Source organism: Spermophilus citellus (assembly GCF_964194105.1).
Source record: "Spermophilus citellus genome assembly, chromosome: 2".
NCBI lineage: Eukaryota > Metazoa > Chordata > Mammalia > Rodentia > Sciuridae > Spermophilus > Spermophilus citellus.
Window position 1 is genome coordinate 185,196,458 of NC_138183.1, and position 26,502 is coordinate 185,222,959.

At 36.6% G+C, this 26,502-nt stretch overlaps 1 protein-coding gene across 3 annotated transcripts in view; it reads left to right on the forward strand.

Moving 5' to 3' along the window:
* PRCP (prolylcarboxypeptidase) overlaps positions 1–26,502 on the forward strand; it is a 76,577-nt gene that overhangs the window by 30,959 nt on the left and 19,116 nt on the right. For all 3 annotated transcript variants that reach the window (XM_081280169.1, XM_081280167.1, XM_081280168.1), the window contains exons 2-6: positions 15,816–15,956; positions 18,491–18,592; positions 21,743–21,924; positions 22,156–22,313; positions 23,245–23,414. In XM_081280169.1, coding sequence (XP_081136295.1) covers positions 15,816–15,956; positions 18,491–18,592; positions 21,743–21,924; positions 22,156–22,313; positions 23,245–23,414 — 753 coding nt within the window. The remainder of the gene's footprint in view (positions 1–15,815; positions 15,957–18,490; positions 18,593–21,742; positions 21,925–22,155; positions 22,314–23,244; positions 23,415–26,502) is intronic.

Here is a 26,502-nt window from a genome sequence, read left to right on the forward strand (position 1 = left end):
ACTTTCAGGCTACAAAGCTGGGCTTTTTCCAGTATACTGAGCCAATTTTAAAACCAATGGTAACACAGTGTGATGACTATGTGACGGGAGCTGTGATGGGATGAGAGAAGGAGCAATCTGCTGTGGGCTTGGGGTGTTTAGGAAGTTTTTCTAGAGGGGTCAACACTTGAGCAAACTTCTGGAGGATGATGCAGGAGGATGAGTGAAGAGGCATTCCAGGTTGGAGGAAATTCATGAAAGGAAGGCTGGAGACTTGAGAAAGCACATTATTGCAGAGGATTTCTGAAATACAAAGTGGGAGAGGGGCGAGTTATAGAAGATAAGATTGGGAGGACATGGGTTGGATCCTAGGATAGGCATTACAGCCTCCGGTACCACCAGATGCTTGGGTCATGTCTCCTAATAAATGCTGCCCTAACAAATACCTTGTTCTTTCATTCATAATATGTATTCCTTGTACAGAGGAATTTCTTTGCTTACTTGTCTCCTCCATAAGACCATGGTTTCCTTGAGACTAAAAACGTGCTTTAGACAAAGCGGAATGAAGGGAAGGGAGGGAGGATAGGATTAGGAAAGACAGTGGGATGAATTTGACACAACTTTCCTATGTACATATGTGAATATGTCACAGTGAGCCTCCACATCATGTACAACCACAAGACAGGGATACCAATTAGAATAAGATACACTCCATGTTTGTATAAATATGTCAAAATATATTCTACATGTATATCTAAGAATAACAAAATGTCTTGGGGGAAAAAAAAAGAATGTGCCTTTAATCCTTTTTTTCCAACATAGCCGGGCACACAGAATAGGCACTTGGGACATGCTGGGAGGAGGAAAGGGCCCTGTCCTTGCTGAGGAAGACCAGTTTTAGTCAGAGTGTTTACTGCTACTTGATAATTTCAGGATCTGTTCATACATCCTGAAGTGACAGTGTCTCTCTGGTGGCCTCAGGATCCTGGAGCAGACTTAGCCTGTGTAGCTTACATCCAGCTGAGGTTGCTTGGTCTTCTGGTATCACATAGATATATAATTTTTCCTCAGTGAAGATCAATAGTCACTGGTTTTGGAGCAAGGTCTGGGTACATGGTGTTTTGTATTGTGGGGTACAGAGATGAACAAGAAAGGGGGAGGCAGTATGGCATGGTGAGCAAAAACACAGCCTGTGCTCTTCAGAGAGTTCCTGTGAAGAATAGATGAGGTAATATGCATAGGCCCTAGTGTAGTCCCTACACTAATCCCAGGGGCAGGCAGGAATAATGCACATGGTGTGATCTGTAGAATCTAATTTATTTTTTACAGGGCTCTTTTTGTCTTGAATCTTGTGACAGTGTAGCAGATACAAGACATGCATATGTAAATAACTACAGTGCAAGGCTACATTTGAAAAGCTCAAATTACCTTGGTGGCACAAAAAAGGCCGGGATGCTTCAGTAGGAAGTGACATTGAATAGAGTCTTCCTGGGGGCTTTTTACACTGAGAGAGAGCTAGAAGGATTAAAAACTTAAATAACTATTGCTTTTTCTAAAGTACCTTCTCTTACCACCCTGTTAAAATTAGGTCTGCCTCTATTATTTTTTTTATCAGAATAAAATGTACCCAATTGTAGTTCCTAAGTATTTGTGTGTTTGTTTCTTTGTTGTCCATTCCTTGTGTTCCATCACTGGACTGTATGCACTGTGAGGGCTTGCTCACTGCCATATCTCTAGCACTGCAGCCATGGTGGGTACTCAAGAATACTCTTCATTGAGTGCATGTAACCACTGACTCATTTCTTTGCACATCCCATTAGCTCTGGTGAGTTACAGCAATGCAGAGGCAACAGCACCTGAAAGTAATCAAAGGAAGCAACTTGGTCTCGTTTGAACTTGCTGTTATTGTTCTGAGCTTTTTGGTTTCAGCTGAGGATATCCTTTTCCCTTCCTTTATCTTTTTTACAGTGCTCAAAACAATGAGTAGTTTGTGTTTTTAAGATGATGATAAAAAATCCCTAGAGGCCATTTTATATAGTGAAATCAGAATTGAAAATTTCATGCTGGAGTTTCCCAGGAGGAAAAAGCTTAGGCATTACTTTCTTCAGTTGCTTCCTTTTGTGGATGCTATTCATGTGTGGATTTTGTAAAGTTTACTTTTTCATTTTTTAAAGTCATGTATTTTTCAACATAATAAAAACCATTCATTTTAAAGTAGTCTCTAAAAAGAGAACATTGTAGGTTTTCTGTTTCAGTGGTTTTTGTGGTGTGACTTACAGAAGGTCCTCTCTGGAGGAGGCTGATTTGTGTTTAGCATTATGATTTAGTATTATGCTTGGATGTTGATATGGTTTAGATGTGAAGTGTCCCCCAGAAGCTCATATGTGAGACAATGCAAGAAAGTTTAGAGATGAAATGATTGGTTTATGAAAGTCTTAACCTGATCAGTATATTAATCCTGTGATAGAGATTAACTGGGTGGTAAGTGTAGGCAGGTTGGTTGTGGCTGGAGGAAGTGGGTCATTGTGGGTATGTCTTGGAAACTTATATTTTATCTTTGCTGAGTGCAGAAGTCTCTTTCTGCTTCCTGGTGCCATGTCCTGAATAGTTTTCCTCCACCACACCCATCTGCCATGATGTTCTGTACCTCAGGCATAGAACAATGGAGTTGATTGTCTATGGACTGAGACCTCTAAAACTGTGAGCCCCAAATGAACTTCCTCCCCTCTAAAATTGTTCTTGTCATGTCTCTTGGTCACAGTGGTGAAAGAGCTGACTAAAACAGATATGCTACTCTCTCTTTTTAAAAGTAGTTTACTAATTCATCAGAGTAATCAGGTGAAGATTGTGACCCCTGTCTTTTGTCTCACCAGAATAGAACAGGGACCAAAAAGTTTGAGAACAATTAGGTTATCTCTTTCTATCAATTTCTTTAAACAGTTTTGGAGAAGAATGAAAGAAGAATATACTTTATTAACTTCTATCAAGCTGGATACCATGAAGCATGCCTGTAATCCCAGCTACTCTAGAGGCTGAGAGAAGGGAATTGCAAATTTGAAGCCAGCCTAGGAAATTTAGCAAGAACCTGTCTCAAAACAGAAAGTAAAAAGGGTTGGGGGATGTAGCTCAGTGATAGAGCACCCCTGGTTTCAATCACCAGTACTGCCAAAACCAAACAAAAACAAAACTTCTGTGAAATGTTAGGGGGAGCCTGAAGGCCTTGGAACTGAAGGCCTGAAGGCCTTGGCCTTGTCTGTTTAGAATGCCCACAGTCAGGGCCTTGTATGATCACTTATGAATGGGCGATAGTGTTGGCTGCCACTGCTCAAAAGACATCCTTCTGTTGATTGCTGTTAAATGAATACTGGTGATGTCATACACTGGGTCCTTTTTCATTGTGTTATTTATTGGGTGTATTTTGATTTTGGATAATAAACATTGCTTTCTATATAGAAATTGAGGAAGCCTTTGTTTGAAATCTGGCTGCTGCTGCTTCTTTTTTGGTACCTGGGATTAAACCCAGAGATACTTTACAACCAAGCCACATCCCTATCCCTTTTTTATATTTTTATTTAGTGACAATATCTTGCTAAGTTGCTTAGGGCCTAAGTTGCTGAGACTGGCTTTGAACTTTTGAGACTCCTGCCTCAGCTTCCTGAGCTGCTGGGATTACAGGCGTGCACCATTGCACCCAGCTGGCTTATTATTCTTATAATCATCTTCCTCCTGGGCCTTTCTATAATATTGCATTTATTCTTCTCCCTTTCTTTTCCTTTTTTTCCTTTCTTTCTCTTTTTAAAATTCCTACAAGTCATCTTCCACAGAAATTGCCAAAGGTATCTTCTTGAAACTGATCAGAATAAGTCTTAAAACTCATTCCCATTGCCATTAAGATTAAATTCAAATTCCCTATTATATACTGCTTAACTCTCAACCTCATTCCATGTCAGTCTTTTTGTTTATCACGTTCTAGACACTTTGGTCTCATTTCTGTCAAACCCTTTCTAGAATCTGGGTCCATCCTTTTCCAACCCCTTCCTCCCCTCTCCTCCCCTTCCCTTCCCTTCCCTTCCCTTCCCTGCCCTGCCCTTTTTCCCTTTCTTTATTCCTTCAGTAATGGGGATTGAACATGGGGGCACTCTACCACTGAACTGTATCCTCAGCTCTTTTTATTTTGAGACAGAATCTTGCTAAATTGCTGAGGCTGGCTTCAAACTTGCCATCCTCCTGCTTCTGCCTCCCAAGTCTCTGGGATTACAGATATGCACCACCATGCTTGGCATGGGCTTTTATGTTTTCAGTTTCTTTATTTTAGACTTCTTTCCTTGGCTGGCTCCTTCAGGCTTTAGCTCCAATGCCACCTCCGTGGAGATAACTTCTTTATTAGTTTCTTAGGGCTCTGTAACAAAGAACTACAAGCTATGTCATTTAAAACCACAAATTTATTCTTTCAGTTTGGGGGCCACAAGCCCAAAATCAAGGTGTCAGCAGGATTGTTTCCTTCTTGGGAACTTGGAGGGAGAGTCTGTTTCGTGTTTCTCTTGAAGCTTCTGGTGGCCACTGGTAGTTCTTGGCATTTCTTGACTTGTATCACATGACTCCAACCTTTCCTTCCATTGTTACACGAACATCTTCCTTTTGCACATTGTGTCTTCATATGACATTTTCCTTTCTGTGCTTGTCTCTATGTCTCTTTTATTATTTTTTTTATAAGAACACTAGTTATATTGGATTAAGGGCCCTACTCTAGCATGACCTCATCTTAACTAATTATATCTGTAGTAACTCTATTTCTAAATAAGGTTCTATTTGGCAGTCCATGAAAGATACAAATTTTGGGGAGAATGTTCTTCAACCCATTCCACCTTCCCTGACTCAATATAAAGGAATTGCTGTTGTGGAACTTTGTCTATAAACATACTTACTACCTTTTTTTTCCTGGTAAATAGTGAATAAGACATTTCATCAGACCATATGTTATATATTGTTCTCAATTCTGAACACACCATCTGTAAGAGGGGATTGAACCAGGGCATATGCAGGGTTATGAGGATCTTAGAAATAGTTTTAAATAGGAAACATAGTATTAGATGGGATTGCTCAGATGGAAAGGAGGAGTTTGGGGAAGTTATCACAGCTCTCTGCAGGAGAAGGAAAATATGTATGCAAGTTTGGATTGAAAGTTACATGTATCACAGGTCTGAGCTCCTGTATATGAGAAATCTGGTGTGGGCTTTGGGGTGTGTATGGAGGTGTCTTTATCTTTTTTCATTCTGACACGTGCCAGCCTTCATCTCTCAGAAGATGTGGTATATGGAGAATATTTTGCATGTATAGAAACATTCAAGGGTTGGGGGTTGTGGCTCAGCAGTAGAGCACTCACCTAGCAATGTGCGAGGCATTGAGTTCGATCCTCAGCACCACATAAAAAAATAAAATAAAGGTATTGTGTCCAACTACACCTAAAAAAATTTTAAAAATAACATTTAGAGCAATTGATCATAGAAACATTCATATTTAATAAAATAGGAGAATATAAAATATATAGGTCAAATCAATATTTTACAGCATATTTGGGTTCACTAAGCACTATTAAGCTGCTAATGAACCATTATGATATGATGGATATGTTAAAGGACACTGTTTTTCAGGTAAAATTACTCTGCTGTGACTGAAAGCTAGAATTTAAATAATTTCTAGCCTTAAAATCTTTGACTTTAATCCTGTCACAAGGTCAAGTATATTTTTGGGTCACATACTTTACTAAAGTTTGGATTGGTCCTCTTCCCTGCCCACAAGCTGGCATTCTGTCTGTATTATTTGTAGATATTTATTCATTTCCCTGTTTCTACCTGCAGCACAGAGCATGCAGTTCCTACTTCTTCAGCAGTCTGGGAATACTGACAATTACAGGTTGGCCTTAGATTTTAGGTTTGGTATTTCCTTAAGGCATGTGATCTACTAGTTTGCAAAAGGCACATCCAATTACTGTTCTGCAACTCTTCCAAAGCCAGTAACAGACCCACAGAATAAACCAACCTGCACAAACTTGATCCTGGGAACTTTGCTCTCTGTTTTCATTGTTTCAGCTCATGGTGGGCTCTGAAGTTGTGTTGGGTCTCTTTGTCAGTTGCACAGCCAGAATGCATGCATGCATTCATTCTCTACTTGTTCATTAGTCTTCTATATTTCTGGCATTGTTCTAGTCACTCATGACTTAGCAGTGGACAGATGGACAGAAGTCCTTTCCTTGTTAAGTCTGTATCTGGTCATCCTGTTGCATTCACTATTGGTTTAGAGAAAAAATTTCAGTTTCAGTTAGGTTTCTTTTTACAGAAAAAAGTTTCATTTAAGTCTGTTGGCAGCCTGATGAATAATTTTATCTCCCATCTCTTTTCCCTGCTAAACCATATACCTCCTGCACCCTTGTGTGATTTTTGTTCAGAACTTGATGGAACTATTTCTTACTAAGTTGCCTACCATTTAATGAGTGCTGAATAAATATTTTTAAATAAAAAAATAATACTGGCATGTTTCAGTACAATATAATTTATGTGTGATTGTATAGTTAAATAGAAATGTAAACATGTATGTTATAAAAGTCTCTTAATTGAAATTTTGAATGTCTATAAATCTCTTTATCAACTATTTTATTATAATATAGGGAAATGTTCCATCCTAACGCCTGAATCCTCTCCTTCTCTTTAGAGTCACTTCCCTGCTGCACTGGTAACCATTGTTCTGACTTCTAACATTTACATACATCTTGAACCCTTAACTTAAAAAGAAGGGAAATGACTGCCATATTTCAGTGATGGGAATGTATATTTAGGAAATGCTTAATATAACTGGCATTTCTGCGTTCCTTTCTTTTATTCAAGAGTTTGACTCTGTCATCTACATTTCCATGCTGTCCTAAATTTTTCGATCTAATTTAAAACTTAAGATCTAATTTAAAACTTAACGGGCCCACCCACTTCACTACTTATTTATACAAGAGCGCCCTCTGATGGCATCATATTTCCTAAAATTGATGTATTTTATCATCTCAGCAGAACTTCAGGGCCAGAGCTTATGGTAAGCTGTGGTCAGGTAATTCTAGTGCTGCAAAGCTTCCTGAACTATGGGCTGTTATTGACCACATGGTGTTCTTGAAGAGTGTTCAACCACCAGATGATGTCAGAATCTTCTGATGAAACTCTTTTAACTGTTGTTTGATGAAATTTGTTATTTCTTACCTTACTGGAATATTTTAGGCATTTCCAAGGGAATCTCTGATTTTAGCAGTAGAACAGAGGGTATTTTGATCTCATAGCATTTTGGAAATTTAGAAGTAATTCCCCATCTGGGTCTCACAGTAACTGATTAAAGTTACTGAGCACTACAGTTATTGAAGATGATGTTTGAATCCATTTTCCTACCAAGTAGATACTGTTTTACAAATGTAATTAGATGCTGTTTATACCACTGTAGAATTTATAATGGCTTCTCATATTTTATCAAGCACAAGCTTCTAAAATATAACATGCCTATGAAATTTTAGCATTAAAAAGGGACCTCATACCATTGATTTAGAACTTTATTCTTTCAATAATCATTTATGACATATCTGTCATGTACAAGGGCATTGTGGTAACTATTGTCATCTTGGCTTTTATCCATTTATAAGTATAGGAGGCTGGATTGCTAAATTTTTCCATGATGGACTCTCCCTCAAACCCCGCCCCCCTACACACACTTTTGGCATTTCCATTCTCAACAAATATTTTATTTCTATTTGTCTCCTTTTTAAGATTTGGGCATGTTACTAGAATATAGTATAGGAGAAAGGAAATATATTAGGTTTCTGTTCTCGAGACTAAAAAGCTCAGGGGTCACTCCAGTAAAACTGGGCTGACTGGGCTGTGCAAAATAACTACACAAGAGACACAAATACCTTTTTCTTTGGGGTCACTGTGACGGCTCCTCTGACCTCATTTGAATAGAAGATTCTATCCTAAACAGGGAAAGGGGTTATATTACAAAGAAACAGGTGAGCATAGTTTCACCCATGGGGCTGTAGCAAGAGACACCGACCCTCGAACCCAAGAATGGTGGGGAAAGCTCTGCCATATTTCTGTGACTGAGTGCCTCAGCACCCAGCCGGGGAGTGTGACTCAGTCACGTGTAAGGTTGGTCTCCCACAGAAATACAAGAATATTGTCTCATTACATAGAAAAATGGTTTCATTGGAAGAGCATTTCTGAGGAAACTTCTGCCTTACTTTTAAAGTAGAAAATAGGGCTGGGGGTGTAGCTCAGTGGTAGAGCATGTGCTTAGTATGCATGAGGCCTTGGGTTCAATCTCTAGCACCAAAACAAACAAACAAGAATTAAACTTGTAGGGCTGGCAATGAAGAAAAGGGAAGGACAATTCCTGTTTTTTGGACTCATCTTCCTCTTAGAGGGACTTGTAATCACTATCCTTGCCACCACCAGATTATCATCAAGGGATACAGTTTCCTCCGTAATTCAAGTTTAGTCTCCAAAACTTCCTGTATCCTCATTGTACAGATGAATAAAGGTAAAACATTTGGGCAGGGTTTTGATATAATAAAGTGAAAATAACAGGGGGTCACCCATGCAGCCAAGGATTTGACTCATAAGATATGGTTTTTCTCTCTGATCTTGTTTTAGCTGGGATGCTGTCTTTGTGTAAGGGAGAACTTAGCAAGATCCACTTCTCCACTCCCACCATTCTCCATGTATGACCCTAAAGCCTGTCCAACCTCTTTATCCTTCTAGGTTTTGATTCCTTCTTTGAGAACTTGTATCCTTCCAACACTAATGTGTCCCCACCTTCAGGGGCGATGAAACTTGTCCAGAAACGTTATTGCTCTATATTTGGGAACACACATCAAATGGGTGTGAGATGCTCTTTTTTCATTTCAACATCTCAGGATGACGGTTGCAGGTTTTTGTCCTCCATATCTTTTGAGTATACTTTTCATATATATAGTAAAATTTCTCTTAGCTAATTATTATTCTATTATTATTTATCTGGGTGCCTAAATAACCAACTGTAAAGTGAGGGTATTTTTTTTTTGTACCAGGTATTGAACCCCAGGGGTGCTTAACCACTGAGGTTCATATCTCTAGCCCCTTTATTTTCTATTTAAGACAGGGTCTCACTAAGTTGCTTAGAGCCACACTAAATTGCTGAGGCTGGCCTTGAACTTGTGATCCTCCTGCCTCAGCCTATCAAGCCGCTGGGATTACAGGCATGCACTATCTCAGTGTGGTTTGGTTTTTATCAGTGGTCTAATTAAATAAGTTAAAAATAGTAGTATAGCAGTGATTATTGAGCCAGGTCAGTGAAAACACCAGTATGCCATGTTATTTTGTAGTGTAACTGTTAGTAAGTGGCTGATGGTTGTGACCATCATATTGCAAACTTAGGAGAAAGATATTCTCATGTCTCCTGCTGAAGGCTGAAGTTGGTTGTCAGCCTGATCTGCAACAGCATGTTGTAGTGGAGAGCAGTGTTTTTTTTTCCCTCTTTTTCACCATACTGGGATTGAACCCAGGGAAGCTCTACCACTGAGCTACATCCTCAGTCCTTCTTATTTTGTTTTGAGTCAGGGTCTCACTAGGTGCCCAGGTTGGCCTTGCACTTGTGATCTTTCTGCCTCAGTCTCCAAGAGCTGGGATTACAGGCATGCACCATTGTGCCTGGCTTCAGATTTGAGTTTTGTCAGAAGCAGGATTGGGTTGATGTGAAGAGCATGTTATTATTAGTTATGTTACTTTAAACAAATTATCTGACCTCTCTGAGTGTCAGCATCCTTATTTTAACACTGATGTTATGAAAATGCCCCTCAGTGATGGGCTGGCCAAGTAATCTGCATCAAGCAGTGCCAGCATGTAGTGGGTATTCTGTGTTATTCTCTCTTACCCTCACTGCCCCCAAATTGTCACCCAGACTGGCTGATAGGCTGATAGTTTTTCTGGGTGTGATCTTTATTCTTTTGCAGTTTAAAAATCCAAATTATTTTTGCCATGCTACATTTTTATTTAAGAGATGTTCTCTTTTTTTCTTCTTGCCTACCCAATTTCACAGATCCATTTCTCCTACATATGGTGAATGAGGGAAGCATCTTTTAAAATTTAAAATTTCTTAGACCATATTCTAGAAAAAACTGCTGTGCATAACTAGAGGTGTACTTCCTTTCTGAGGTCATGTTTATATTGCTTTTGTAGCTCTATTATATATTTTGATTATTTCAATAAACAAAATTACAAAAGTAATTTAAAATTCCTGCTCTGCTTTGACCTTGGCAAGTCATGATTGCTTTGAGCCCAGTTTCCTCAGTTGAGCAATACAGACCAAACAGTTTCTAAAACTCTGTCCTGTTGTGATTTATACAGTCTCTATTCAGGAGCCCAGAACTGGAAGTGTCATGTGGGTCTCAGTTCTGAACAGCAGAGGGCACACTGCCCCTTGTGTGCCTGACCATTAGGTATTGAAAACTAGAGTTAATATAGCTGGAAGTTAGTAGCCCTGAAGGTGGGAGAGAGCCAAGAAAATTCCATAAATTCATGTTGTGTAAAGGACATTTCACTGTATATTTCCAGTTGTTTAATATTTAGGTGAAACATTCAGAAAATAGGAGATTTTGACATACTAAGAATACCATCTGTAATTCCCTAGAGAATATCACTACCTTTTACTGTCTAAGTAATTCATTTTAGGATTAGTGTGCAAATGCATTGGAAAGGAGAACTAACATTTACTGAGAAATTATTATATGTCAAGAATTATACTTGGTATTTTAGGTATATTTTTCTCTATCACAGCAATTCTTTCAATTAGGTCATTATCTTTATTTTATCTAGGAGGACATCAGGGCTTGGAGGGTTAAGTGGCTTGCCTGGCCTTATAGCTGATAGAGATTCGGGGTTGGGTCTGTTAACTCCAAAACTTGCTTTCTTTCTACCATAAGAAGATTCCTCCCTCTTTTTCCCAGTCTTAAAGATTAAGACTGATTCCTAGGAGCAGGAGTGCCTTAGTTAAGGTCATACAAAGGAACTTGGCTTACTCTGGTTCTGAAGTTCCTGTGGTCCCTGTAATTGTAGGTGGAAGCTTTTTCTCTGGCAGGAACATTCTACTATTTATATTAAACATGACATATACAAACACATACCACATTTTCAAATTCTGAATCTTCAAACTGGATTATTCAAATGTTATTCTTTGTAGGCTGGTTTTAAAGGTTATAACAACATCTCATTTTATGAGGAGGCTAGGTTTGAAAATCACTATGGCAAAATTACTTTTGGCTATCCCAAGGGAAGGCCTCTTGTTAAACAGCCTTGTACATACCTCTTTTCTTTACATCTAACATAGCCCATCTTTTCTTCCTTATTGAAATAGATTGTGTGTGTGTGTGTGTGTGTGTGTGTGTGTGTGTGTGTGTGTGTTTTGTTGTTGTTGAGGTTCATATGATGCGGTTAGCTTGTATTGGAGGTATGTGGAGGGGTAATTGAAATCTTTAAGCACCAGAGACTCATTCAGCACAGCGAAATGCTTACAGCATTACAGTTATTCTGATAACTAGAATCTAGATCCAGGAAAAGGATAGCAAATTCATGTCTTATTTTGGTGCTTATTCTAATGTGGTGATTTTCAAAATTTCACCTGTATTATCAGAAACATTTGCAGAGCTTGTTAAAGCACAGCTCACTGGGTTCTACCCTCACAGTTTCAGATTCAGTAGGTCTAAGATTTCAGCCATAGACATTGCAGTTCTAGCAAGTTCCCAGGTGATTCAGATGCTGCCTGCCCTAGGACCTCAGGAGAGAACCACTACACTACTTTAGTGGAAACCTGTGGAATCACTTGTATGCCTTTCCCTTCACTGGTTCTTTTGTTCTCTTTTATTTTTGAGAGGGTGTAGTTGAATCAGTTTAAGTGAAATGCAGGGATTATGGTTCAACCTGTTTGTCTCATTTTTTATCCCAGCCCTTGTCCCAGAAAGAAGGTTAATACATGCTGGTTGAATGAGTGATTAAGTAAATTAAAGGATGTAATGGGGGGGATATATAGGACATAGGCACCATTGTTATATACCTAGTCTACATGAATTGCTTATTTTCCTGAGAAGTAGTTATCTTTCAAAAATTTTTTATTTGTTATTTTTAGATATATATGACAGCAGAGTATCTTATGACATATTATACATAGATGGAGTATAACTTCCCATTCTTGTGGCCATACATGATGTGGAGTTACACTGATTGTATATTCATATATGAACATAGGAAAGTCCTATTCATTCTGTCCTTCCTATTCCCATTTTTTCTCTCTTCCCTTCATTCCCTTTTGTCTAATCCAATGAAATTCTTCCCCAACTCCTTATTGTGTGTTTGCATCTGCATATCAGAGAGAACATTTGGCCTTTGTTTTTTGGGGATTGGCTTATTTCATTTAGCATGATAGTCTCCAATTCCATCCATTTACTGGCAAATGCCATTCTTCTTTGTGGCTGAGTAATATTTCCATTGTGTATATGTACTACATTTTCTTTATCTATTCCATTCATCTTTTGAATGGCACCTAGCTTGGTTATGTATTTTAGCTATTGTGAATTGAGCTGCTATGAAGATTTTTATGTGGCTGTGTCACTATAGTATGCTGATTTTAAGTCCTTCATGTATATGCTCATGAATGGGATGACTGGGTTAATTGGTGGTTCCATTCTAAGTTTTCTGAGGAATCTTCATTCTGCTTTCTAAAACGATTGCACCAATTTGCAATCCCACCAACAATATATGAGTGTACCTTCCCCCCATATCCTCGCCAATATTTATTGTACTTGTGTTCTCGATAATTGCCATTCTGACTTGAGTAGGATGAAATCTCAGTGTAGTTTTAATTTGCATTTCTCTAATTGCTAGAAATGTTGAACATTTTTTCATATATTTGTTGATCATTCATATTTCCTCTGTGAAGTGTCTGTTGAATTCCTTTGCTTATTTATCGATTCGGTTATTTATTTATTTATTTGGTGTTAAGTTTTTTTTTTTTTTTCCTGGAGATTAATGTACATTAATGCACTATCTAAGGTGCAGGTGGCGAAGATTTTCTCCCATATTAAATGCTCTGTCTTCATGTTCTTGATTGTTTCCTTTGCTGTGAAGCAGCTTTTTAGTTTGATACCATCCCATTTATTGATTTTAGATCTTAAGAAGTAGGCATCTTGAGATTAGAATAACTTGTACCTTAGGACAATGTATGGTGATCAGATCATAGAGATCAGTAAGTAAGCAGAGTTTGGTGTAGATTTGAGATATTTATATTTTGGGACCTGTGATATGTGTGTGTGTGTGTGTGTGTGTGTGTGTGTGTGTGTGTGTGTGCGTGCGCGCGCGCGTGCGCGTGCAGGGAGCCTCATCTGTTTTAGAATGATCTAGAGATGTCTTGCAGGGTCTAGTGTAGGTCAGAACCAGTCCTTGCTCCAGGGAGGCTGGAGCAGTGCTGCAACAGCAGCCTTCAGGAGCTCCAGACAAGGGCTTGCATTCTCACTGCGGCCCCTTCATAGCATTGAGGAGTTCAGCCTCCAAGATGCTAAGGCTCAGTGGCTCAGGGTAATTCCATAAATTCAAATAGCTGCACCACCAGTCTTAGCATGTTATAGGATTTGATAATTAGATGTAAAATAGCCAGTTAATAAAAATCTCAAAAGGTAAGAAAAATTTCACAAAATATATCTGAAGTTCAACTTAAGTTTATAATTATGTATCTTTTCAACACATTTTGTATTATGTGTCCTATAAAGTCTCAGTATCCTGTATGTTTTTTTTTCCTCTTTTGGAATAAACTTTAATTCCTTTAAGTTCACTTTACTTTTTTATGTTGAAATATTTTCCAGTAAACAGAGTTTGACATTCTACCTTTAAATCTATCAGTGTACAACTGTAAAAAATAAAAACATTTTCTTATGTAACCAAAATAATATGATCACTCCTAAAAAGTCTTTAGAATGGTCTAATATGTTGTACATATACAAATCAACACAATTTTCTTTATATTATCATTTATATCTTATTTGTTCAAATTAGTATCCAATCAAGGATAGTGCATTGCATCTGGTTATTATGCTCCTTAAAATTCACTTAATCTAAAACTGTTTCTTTTCCATATTGCCTTGCCATTGTCCTGTAAAATGTTCCACTTTGGGATTTGTCAGATTTCAGATTTTAACTCTTCTACCCTCTACATTTCCTGGAACCTGGTCATTAGATCCCAAGTTTAGATTAAAAAACAAACTGAATATTTTTGGCAAGAATGTATGTCATGGTTGATATGTGTTTCCTGTTGTGTACATGAGGAGTTACTTAACTCTTGCCTGCCCAACATTAGTGCTGCTAACATCCATTTCCAGATTAAGGTTGACAGCCCGGTCCTTGTAAAGTTACATTTTCCCCTCATAACAAGGTGGTATTACTTTGACACTGTATGAATATTCATTTTCCTATTACCCATTCTCCTAATGCTTTTAACACCAGTTGATAATTCTTACCTGAATCAGTAACTTTGCAGAAGTGTCATTTTTTCTAATTTTGTCCTTCCTTCTACACTAAGTGAAATTTGATTAAACAGCTCTTCTCCACCAACTGGGACTTTTTGGTACCCTAAAATATAATTATTTTACAAAGGAAGATTAAATGTTGAATATTTTCTTTATTAATTCCCTATTTAAAAGTAAAGGATTGATTTACTGAACACTTTACTTTAAATGGTGGCAAATGAATTTTTTCCTTGATTCTTTTTTTAATATTGGTATGCACTACTAATGGATTTTCTTGAATTGAATGTTTCAATCAACTTTTTTTTAATGTTCAGTTTGTTTTATGTTCAATTTATTAAAATGTTATCCAGTGATAGTCTCTTATAATTAGCTCCTATGTCTGTTAATGTAACTCTATTAATTTTTGAGCACTTCTTTGTTTATTTGCCCAGCAAGATGTGTAGGCTTATCTTGTAAATTCTTTTTCCAGATGTCACTCAGTCACAGTACTAATAAGCTCTAGTTCCTTTTACTTAGAATGGTATTAGACACCAAAGTCCTGGCACTTGGAATGTTTATTAATACTAGAGTGATAGTGTTTATAGACCTTTTCAATGGTCTATGTAGTGCTTGAATTTTGATATTGAAAGTTTGGATAATGAAATTTCAGATAGTAAGGAATATGTGTATTTTGAAAACTAATGGTATATATTGTAAGCTTGAAAATGTTCAGAGAGTAGATTTTAAGTATTCTTACCACAGAAAATAAGTATGTAACATAATGCTTATGTTAATTATCTCAGTCTAGCCATTCTACATTGTACACATATTTCAAAACATCATGTTGTACACTATAAATATGTTTTGTCAATTAAAAATTCAGTAAAAGAAAAATAGTGGGCTTATGTTTCTATTTAAATTTTAATATTATTATTTTGTGGTGCTGGGGACTGAACTCAGGACCTTGTGCATGCGAGTGTTTTGCTACTGAGCTCCAGCTCCAGCTCAACATTATTTTTTTTAAAGTAACTACTTGATTTTATAATTTTATCTTTTCTTTTACACTGAAAATCATGACCACCAATAATAAATATTGTTTTGTTTTGAGAAAAGAATCTCAAAATAGCAACATCAATATTACCATTAATAATAAACCAAGTAAGTTTAAGGTTTTATTATTTTTGTAGTCTAGTTTTATTTAAAGGGAAAAATTAATTACTGTTATATCGATATCATTTAATTACTTTCCTTTGAAATATGTCTTGTGTCTGCTTTGTTTTTATCATAGGTTGATCATTTTGGATTCAGTAACATGAAAACTTTTAAACAGCGGTACCTGCTAGCTGACAAACACTGGGATAAAGATGGTGGATCGATACTTTTCTACACTGGTAACGAAGGGGACATTGTTTGGTTTTGTAATAACACGGTATGTGCAGATTTGTAAAATTCCTCTGCTCAAACAATTTGCCTTTTATTATGATAAACTACAAAAAATTGTTTTGCAGTATAGATGACCAAGGACTACCTTTCTTAACTGTAAAGTTCTTTTTAACAATAACATAATGGAAAAATAGCAAAAATACATGGACAGGCAGTTCACAAAAGAATAACTATAGATATCCAAGAAGGCTTCATGTTTAGTTTTAAAGAATTACAAATGAAAACAATGAAATACTTTTTTTTTAATTACAAAGTAGTGTAATAATCGTTATCTCCAATTCCAATATTTGGCATGGTTCCTAGTACTCAGAAGATCCCAGTAAATGTTCGTTGAAATAAATTGCATTGAATTTAAAGTAAAGATATAGAACCAATTATATTGTTACTGCATTCCTCATTGATGACTGTTTCCTTAGGAATAAGAATCTAAATATGTTAGTCGAAAATGAAATAATTCCCTGAGAAATGAGATCCTGGAATGACTTTTTTTTTTTTTTTCAGACGAATGATCAATGAGAGCAGGACTTCCTTTCCATCAGATTCTGTGGAACAGTGGCTGCTGCCTTGTCTCTTTTTCATATCTGTGACTGCCCTTTTTGTGCCAAGGCCACAGGGCAACTTTCATTCAGATTTTCCTAGCTCCTGTTCTCCTGTATTGTAGGCAGGTTGCTATTGCTTCCTCCACCAGACTCTACTGCTTGTTAGAAACTGGAGCAGAACCTGAGGTTTGCTTGGGGATTCCTATCCTCAGAAGTGCCAAGAACAGTTCTGGAGAACTGACTAGAGGCAGCTCTTGGAAGGGCATACCCTAAATTTCCTAGTCCCAGACATCTTCCTCACTTTTAGATGTTCCTTTTTCAATAGGCAGTGTAGTATAGTGATAGAGAGTGAAACCTTCAACCAGATTGACAAGATTTGAATTCTGATTTTGTCACTTTACTATTTTATTTTGGGAAAGTTTCTTATTTTGTGCTTCAGTTTTTTCATCTATTAAATGGGTACAATAAAAATATCTAGGGCATAGAGTTATGAAGACTAAATAAGATAAAATTTGTAGGCACATAATGTTAATAAAGTATATGCACCTCATTTGAAAAATATACCTCTGATGCAGAGAAATGCTTATTACATTGTGAATCAGTTCAAGTAAATTGTTTCCTCTTGAAGCCCAAGGTCAACTCCACAGAAATCTGGGTATTCTGATAGATGGTTCTTACTCTTTTTTTTTTTAATACCTTTATTTTTTATGTGGTGCCGGGGATCGAACCCAGTACCTTACACATGCTAGGTAAGCACTCTACCACTGAGCCATAACCCCATCTCGGGTTCTTACTCTTAAGACACAGTCTTGAGGGTAAGACTCACATAAGCAAATCTTGCAGCACAGTAATAGAGATCTAGGCCTAGCCCAGCAGTGTGGAAGGAGAGTATTGACAGGTTGGGACAGGCAGGGGGGGAGTATGCACAAGTTGTATGTGGGCAGGATCTGTAGACATGAGGCATGGAATGAGTGGGTCCTTCAAAGAGAATGGTGGGGCTACTGACACCATCCCAGGTGTTTCGTTAAGTTCTCCATCCTCACATACATGCAGCTCTTTTAATTGTTTGCTTATTGATCAAAACAACCAAAGACAAAGTTCTTAGTTCTTATTAGGGAGTGGCAACTCATTAAAAAGTAACACTGTGCATTAGGGATGACAATTCATTTTAATCATGTTTAATGGAGTCCATCTATGCCTGCCTGGAATGCTTTGTTGAGAAGGATTCTGAGGCTACCACTGAGGCTAGTGAAAAAGGCAGTGAGGGATAAATGAGTAGCCATAGACGCTGAGGCAGGATGTCTAACAGCACCTAATTATGATATTCTGCAGCCAGGCAGCCTATATTTGAATCTGGTTTCTGACACTTACTAGCTGTGTCAATATCAAGGCTTATTTCTAGTCTTGTATCTCTGTATTGTCTGTAAAATCAAAGTGTCTGTTTCTTGTTCGTTTTGATAATTAAGTGAATACATAGGAAATGTTTAGAACAGGGCCTGAAATATAAACTTACTCAGTTAATATCAGCTATTGTTATCTATTATTTATTTTCCAATAAATCAAATTAATATAATACTCCCTAGGGGATTAGTATGCTTATTTGTCCTATTTTCTCTTATATGGTATAAATGACTGTGATTAGTGTCTGACTTTGATACCATGAGTTCTTTCCCAGAATATATGGTGCCTACTGCAATTTGAAGATTATTTGAGACCTAATATTGATTCTAGGATGAGAGGTTCAGGATAAGGAAAGTTGGAATGACTAGTAAGTGAGCAACCTGGGGTTGGTTTTAATTGTTTCACTCTAACACAGCATTCAATAGTGAAACAGCAATTATGTCATTTATCTGTAGAAGAAACATAAATTATGAAACTTTTTAGAGAGCTCCTTGTGGTCTGGTTTAACATCTATTTCATAGGGTTTGTAAAAGTTTCAGTGAGTCCTGATTTTATCTTGTGATTTGTAAACTTTTCCTAGGGGTTCATGTGGGATGTGGCTGAGGAACTGAAAGCTATGTTAGTGTTTGCTGAACATCGATATTATGGAGAGTCCCTGCCCTTTGGCAACAACTCATTCCAGGTAAATATATGTTTTGCTTTGAAGTTTAAAGTTGGGAACATTTTTTACTTACAAGTCCTACTTCTGTGCTCATTATATGTTAATATAATAATAAGGTGGTTTTGACTTGAGCTACTTTAAATCTTAAGAATTTGTGCTTAATCTTTTCTTTTTCAGTACGATTTGAATGGATTGTGGCTTTTTAAAAAAATTTTTTTTTTTTAGTTGTTGATGGACCTTTAGTTTATTTATTTACATGTGGTGCTGAGAACCCAGTGCCTCACACATGCTAGGCAAGTTCTCTACCACTGAGCTACAATCCCAGCTCTGGGATTGAGGCTTTTAAAGTCATATTATTATCTTTCTGATGTTAGCCAGTTTAGTTCAGTGTGCCAGGCCAGCTTCAATCAGCTCAATCTTACTCTATGGCTGCAGAGACAGTGCAGGGGACTTTTCATTATTTGAAAAGTGTAGGTCAACAATTCTGCTTTATAAATTATATGCTTTAATTATCAATCCTGTCTCTGGAAACATATAATGAGCACATAAGCATTTGTCTAATAAGGTGTTTTAAATACAAGATAGTCAATAAAATAAGAAAAAATAAGCTGTATGATTCAGTGAGACTAACTGTCCCTGGGATTCCCTTCAGCCCTTCCTCTTTGTACAAAAGTCTCTGGTCTTGACCAAAGGCTCTGCACCTAATCAACCTGGATGATTTTTTTCTCAATTGAGTCACTATGTTCTACCTTTGTGATTCTGCTTATATTAATTTTCTTAATATATTAATTAATATATTTAAAAATTATATCATTTTCTTAATATTTTTCTTTAAGGAACTCAGTCTTTATGTTAGCATTATCTTAATCAAGGGCTTTATGTACTAGTTATTTTTTCCAAGTTACAATAAGATAATCAATCTTACATTAAAAACACTATGCACTACCTAAGATCATTTTGCATACCATCAGTATACGTATATCATGATTTTGAGGAGATTTCAGCTAGAAGAACTTGGGATCAATAGTTTTTAGGCTGTCTGTTTTGAAAGGAATTTTTAATTTTTATCCTTAGGTTTTATTATTTTGTATCATAAATAAAATAAATAAAAATAAGTAAAATGTTTTTGTGTTATAAATAGAAAGATAGTTGTTGGGCTGTATGGGATGCTCTATTTTTTTAAAAAAAATTTTGGTTGTAGATGGACATACCTTTATTTTGTTTATTTATTCTTATGTGGTGCCAAGGATCAAACCCAGTGCCTACACATGGTAGACAAGCACTCTATCACTGAGCCACAACTGCAGCCCCATCTATTCTTTTTTTTAATATTTTTTTATGTTGATGGACCTTTATTTTATTCATTTATTTATATGTGGTGCTGAGAATTAAACCCAGTACCTCACACATGCTAGGCAAACACTCTACCATTGAACCACTGTCTGAGCCCTCATCTATTCTTTAACTTAGTGTTTTTCACACCTAATTGATTAGAAAAGTTGACAGGTCCTGATATCACTGGGAAGCAGTCAGCTTGTTGCAGATAGAAACATAATTCCCTTGCCAAGGTCACTATAATTGATGCTCTGTCAACAAAATGGAGCCAAAGGCTCTTTTTTTTCATATGCTTCTTTCCCTTTCTGTGCTCACAGAATTTGTCAGTAGAATGATGGATGTTACACATATTATTCAAGGATTGGAAAAGAATTGCATTGAACTATACTATACATAGTGCCATAAAAACTGGAAGTAAAGAATAGTGACAGATAGGAGGTAAGAAGTCAGAAAGCATACATCTTGGATGAGGGGGAAGGCTAAAGGAGTAGGTGGCATCTATAGAAAGAAGAGAGTTGGGAGCTCTGTAGCTAAGTAATGTGTCGAATAATAGAAGGAGTCAACAGAGTGGTGAGACACATGCAAAAAGATCAAAAAGATAGCTGGATAGGCTGTATAGCTATGTTTGTTATCTGTTGCTATAGTTTTAAACCTTTATGGCTTAAACAGCAATAAGCCTTTATTATCTCACAGTTTTAGGTAAGGAATTGGGAGTGGTTTATCTGGGTGGGTCTATTTCAAGCCAAGAGGTCAGCTACTGCTTGAGTCAGATAAAGGCTTAACCGGACATGGGAGACTCTTTCCACTAGTACAGAGGTTATCACATGAGTGATAAACTGGCTCTGGAGATTGCTTCCTTTTCTTCTAGGCTTCCCGAAGGGCCTACTTGAGTAGATTCATGACATTGCAGCTAACTGCCCTCAAAGTTGGCCAACCAAGGGAGCAAGGTAGAAGCTACCATGCTTTTTTTTTTTTTTTTTTTTTAAATATATCCTTGGTAGTCACGTATGATCACTTCTGCCACATTTTATTCATTAAAACCAAGAAGCTAAGTCCAGCCCATGTTCAAAGGAGTGAGATTAGGCTTCAGCTTTTAAAGTAAGGGATGTCAGGAATTATTGATGTTTTAAAACATCCTGTTAGGCTCCTCAGTTCAGCCAGACTCCATTTGTGCCTCAACTTCCTATACTGCAGAGGGAAATTGTCTCTATGCAGAGTATAGACAATCATGGGATGTACTTTATGAGATTCCCTCCTCTCTAGGATTGATGTCTTATATTTCTGGTGCCTGAAAATATATTTCTCTTTTAATTTTGCAGTTGTTTATGATAAGCAGCCTAGTTTACTCATAATATATAATCTTTCTGATGAGGAAGAATGAGTTTTGTTTTTATTGGTGATCTTCACCTCATTTGTCCACAGGATTTATTTTTTTATTTCCTACATTGTGGACATTTTTAATATGTCAATATTAGAAATACAAGTTATAGCAATTGTCTATTAGGCTTAATTTTATATTTCATCACATTTGCTCTTAAATGTTACTTACAGTTTGTTGTTGTTATTTCTATACCTCAACAGTCACTAGCATTTAGTAGAAATTATAACTAAATACAAAGTACGTTATGTTCTTCCACAAACTTAAAAACATATTTCATGAGTTGTTTAAATCAGCACAGCTATTGCTTTGACTGGGCATTTTAGCTCAATTGACTAGAAATTGTATTTGGAGAAAAGCTTCTCTGCCTCTTTTTTTTTTTTTTTCTGGATCTGGGTAATACCTAAACTGCCATTACATGCACATTTATACCCATGTTCTTTATTATTTTTCTTTAGGATGGCAGACACTTGAATTTTCTGACATCAGAACAAGCTCTAGCTGATTTTGTTGAGTTAATCAAACATTTGAAAAGAACAATCCCAGGAGCTGAAGATCAGCCTGTCATTGCAATAGGGGGCTCTTATGGTGGTATGCTTGCAGCCTGGTTCAGGATGAAATATCCTCACATAGTAGTTGGGTAAGTGCATTTATGTTGGCATTAGAACTTCTTAGTAATTGTCAAGGCAAACTTAGAGATCTGTTTTGGGTAAAACATGCCCAATTCTATTACTGAGATTTCTAGTTCTGTGTCTTTAAAACTGTGTTATTTTTCCTCATCGATTTTGTTCAGTCTCAATTTTAATTTTAAAACTTGAGTTAAGTGAGTTCATATTTTTTTTTCTCCTCCCTTGTTTCCCTTACCATTTAGAGCCCTTGCAGCTTCTGCCCCTATCTGGCAGTTTGAGGACTTTGTTCCTTGTGATATGTTTATGAAGATTGTAACTACAGATTTTAAGAAAAGTAGTTCAAATTGTTCAGTGACTATCCTCAGGTCCTGGGATGCCATTAACAGACTCTCAAGTACAGGTAAGTTTTATTCAAGTGAATGGATTTGAGATTTTGGTTAAATCAATACTTCCCCTCTTTCTTCCTTCCTTTGCCTTTTACTCTCTTCTTTTTCTTCCTCTTCCCTTTCCCCTTTTCCCCTTCCTCCTTCTCTTCCTCTTCCTCCTACTTCTTTTCTTTTTTTTTTTTTTTTTTTTGAGACAGGATCTCACTATGTTACCAGGCTGGTCTCAAACTCATGGGCTTAAATGATCATCCTGCCTTAGCCTCCCAGGTAGTGGGGGCTATATGCATGCACCACTATGTTTAATGATTCTTCCAATTTTAAGCAAACGATTATTAAAGTAAAATATATGTACATAAAACTACACAATCAAAATGCATAACTTCATGAATTTCACAAACTGAGTACTTGGTATAAATAACTACATCCAGATCAAGAACATTATCAGCATCTCAGAAATTCCCTGGTGTCTTTCTCAATCATTATCTCCATCCCTACCCAGCTAATTATATCCTCATTCCTTGAACCATAGATTAATTTTGCTTGTTCTTGAACTTTAAATAATTGCAATTGTATATTATATATTTTTTTGCCTGCTGTCTTTGTTCAATAGTATATTTGTCATATGTATCGATTTGTTTTATTAGTTGTAATTTATACATTATCCATCCTGTATAGTATTTCTATTTATTTGTTTCAATAGTATCTTAAAAGGGGGAAATAATTCAGACCACTGATTCTAGTAATCTGCATAAAGATAGGCAGCTTGTCTATCATGGGAATATCTATCTAGTAGCTTTACAAGTATTTTACTGAATGTTGAAAAAATTCTGGAAAATTGGTATAGAAAATTGAGTTTTCTGTAATACTAAGTGAAGAATGAATGATCTGTAAAGACTTGTGTTGACTCGTACTTTTTAGACTCCAGCATTGTGATTCTATTCTCAGGCAGTGGTCTACAGTGGCTTGCTCAAACCCTTCACTTATGTAGCCCATTGACATTCGAGGACATCCCAAATTTGAAAGAATGGATTATGGAAACTTGGGTGAATCTGGCAATGGTGAACTACCCTTATGCATCTAACTTTTTGCAGCCTTTGCCTGCTTGGCCTATCAAGGTAACAGGAAAATTTCCTCTCATTTTTTTAATGACATACTTTAATTTTCACATACATTTTCTGACTTTCATCATCAGAGGAAATCCCAGTGACATCTAGGGCTCTGTGGAGTTACTCAAATCTGGGTGGGAATCCTGGGTTCAGCCACTTTTTGATTATGTGACTTTGGACATGTTGCATAATTTCAGTTTTCCCATGAAAAATAGGGGCAAAATACATCAATTGTAAAGCTGTATGAAGTAGAAATAAGAACAATAGTTACAGTCATTTGAATATTTACTATGTGCCATGTCTAATGCCCTTTGAATATATAATATATTTGATTTTTGTGGTGTATGTATAATGCTTAGATCTATCTAATAATGCTTAATAAATTGCAGTTGTTATCATAGTATTATGATTCAGTCGGCTGCTAAAGTTTTCTAAGTGCTACACATGTGTGAAGGGTGATTCTCATGCAGCATGGCAGAATGGAAAAAACACTGACTTGGGTCCCTGAAGATGAAGGTCTGGCCAGAAACTGATGCTTTCCAGCTGCGTGATCTTGGCCAAGGTGTTCTTCCTCCCTGAGTTTCCATGTCTACCTCTATAAAAAAGGATGACAATAGTTGTGCTTAGGACCAAATAAAATATTGGATGTGAAAATACTTTGAGAAGTATAAAGACACATTACACCAATTTTAGGTTCTTTTAGATTTTTAAATTTTTTTTCATGTCAAATTATTTATTGTGTATGCTCTTTTTTAAGCATATTGTTTGTTAGGAACTTTTCCTTTTAGTTTTAAAAATAAAGGCTGGCCAACTTGATAGTTAAGTTTTGAGAATATAATTGACTCTACAGCTAGAATTGGTGCTGGAAATAAAAATGGAATTGTTAATATGAGAGCCAGGTTTCAAAAACACTTGTAATTTACTGTGCCTTTGAAGCAGTAAACATACACCTTGCTTAAAACTTCGCAACTAAAATGAAACAAATTCATCTGCAATTAGTTATTTTTTTTTCTTTTTTCATGAACAAAGTGTTTTGCACCTGTGTGCATTTAATTAAATTCAGTAAAAACTTATGAGAAAGAGATCTCTTACATGTTAATAAAATCTGGATTCAAACATCAAATTTAACTCTATCAGTATACAAAGAGAGAATTACATTTGCATCTTAACCCTTTCTTGGAGAACAAATGAATTGTCAGATGATAAAAACAACAGGGAATTCCCTTATTGATGGAACAGGGATAGGCAAACTCTACCCATAAAGGGTTATACTTAGGCTTTGTGGGCCACGTGATTTCTGTCACAGTTACTCAACTCTGCAGGTATAGCATGAAAGTAGCCATAGGTAATCCATAAATGAAGAAGGATGGCAGTTGGGCTGCATTTGGCCTGGAGGTTGTAATTTGCTGACCCTTAATCTGAAAAGAGCCAGAGGAATACAGCTTTAGTATTAGTTGTTCATCATGATTTGGGATGGTGAGCAGTCTAACATGGTGTTTTCTCCACTTCTTTAATGTTCCTTCAGACATTTTCCTGTTGAGTCTTCGATGTAGATATATATTTTTTTCCTTCACTATTCTTAATAATTACTTGAAACCAGTAGGGTCGACTTAAAATATTTTGTTGTCTTTTATTATTATTGCTATTTAGTGCAGTCCTTTTATCTTTTTGTTTATATACATTATAGAAGCTTTTTTTTTTTTGCAAGATAACTTTATGTCCTTCCCCCATAATAACCTTAGCTTCTTTTATGCATGATTAGTTCTTGTCCTTTTCTTCAGTTATCTTACCAATGTTATTCTTTCCTTTGACATATTAAAGAATTATTTTGGAGAGTGGAACCCAGCACTATACCACCCAGTTATGCCCCCAACCTGGTATTATGGAATTCTTGATTGCTTACAATAAATACATTTATGATTTCATTTCCTGCCTATAACCCATCAAAAATAATCTGTTGCCTTTTCCTTGAGAAACTTGCATTGCCTCTATTTCCTTTTCCTCCTATAGTTACTTACCCATCTGATTTTCAGAAATTTTCTTCCTCCCAAATTTTTAGCTTCAGATCACTTTCTTTCACTGCCCATTCTATTTCTCCTTTCTTGACCCCTCTCTGTTCTCCCAACCCACTAATCCCTGAACACTACCCAGTTGGGGTCCGCTCTTTCACTTGGATAGTTCCATTTAGCCAGAACTCCTCCTCCCTCTGATACACTTCCTCCTTTTTAAAGGGCTGACAAACAGCGGTCCTTCTCTGAGTCTGTGACTCAGGCTTAGGATGGTGAGATAATATGCAGCAATTGGGTTATGGAGAAAAGCAGGTGATTTCCAATTCAGGCTAAACCTTGTACAGTTCTGAAGGATCCATGGGCAGCAACTAAAGGCCATTTTCCGTGTCAATTCAAGGATCATTCTTTTTAATTTGTCTTTGGGCTCTGTAGGCTCAGGCTCCATTTACTTTTGTTTACTGTTAACAGAAGCTGCAACATTCATGCAGAGATAATCACAGACTTGGCCAGTGGAACACAAGGAAGAAGAGAAAAGGGAAATAGAAAACCCCTCTGTCATTTGACTGTTCTGTCCACATAAAGACTATTAGGTCTTTTAACTTAAAGAACAGTTTTAAAGGATACTGTGTAGTTTGTTAATTTTTGAATCATTTTTTACCTTGTAACTAATTAGACTCCTGAGCATGCAAAAGGATAGAGTGAAATAATAAGACATAAGATGGAAACCTCTTCCGTTTGTCTTGGTGTTTGATAATGTATGCGACCTCTCTGGGTGGTTTAAGCGGTTTAGGTGCATTCTGTGAAAAGGGAGCTTTTAATGACAAAACTAATGTGATTATCCGAGTGAGTGTGAGAGGGGTATTGAAGCCTTAGAGAAAGAAAATCTGTTAGAAAAGCTGAATGTATCTGCTTAATCCTTTTTATAATGTGGATGGACCATGCTCTCTGAGAGGAGATTGGTCTTTTTTTTTTTTTTAAACCTATCTTCTTTCCTTCCTCTTAAAAAAATTCTCTTTGCCTCCCTTTTCTTTCTTTTATTCAAATGCTATTCTCATAGGTAGGAACACTTAGAGCTTTTAAACAAATCA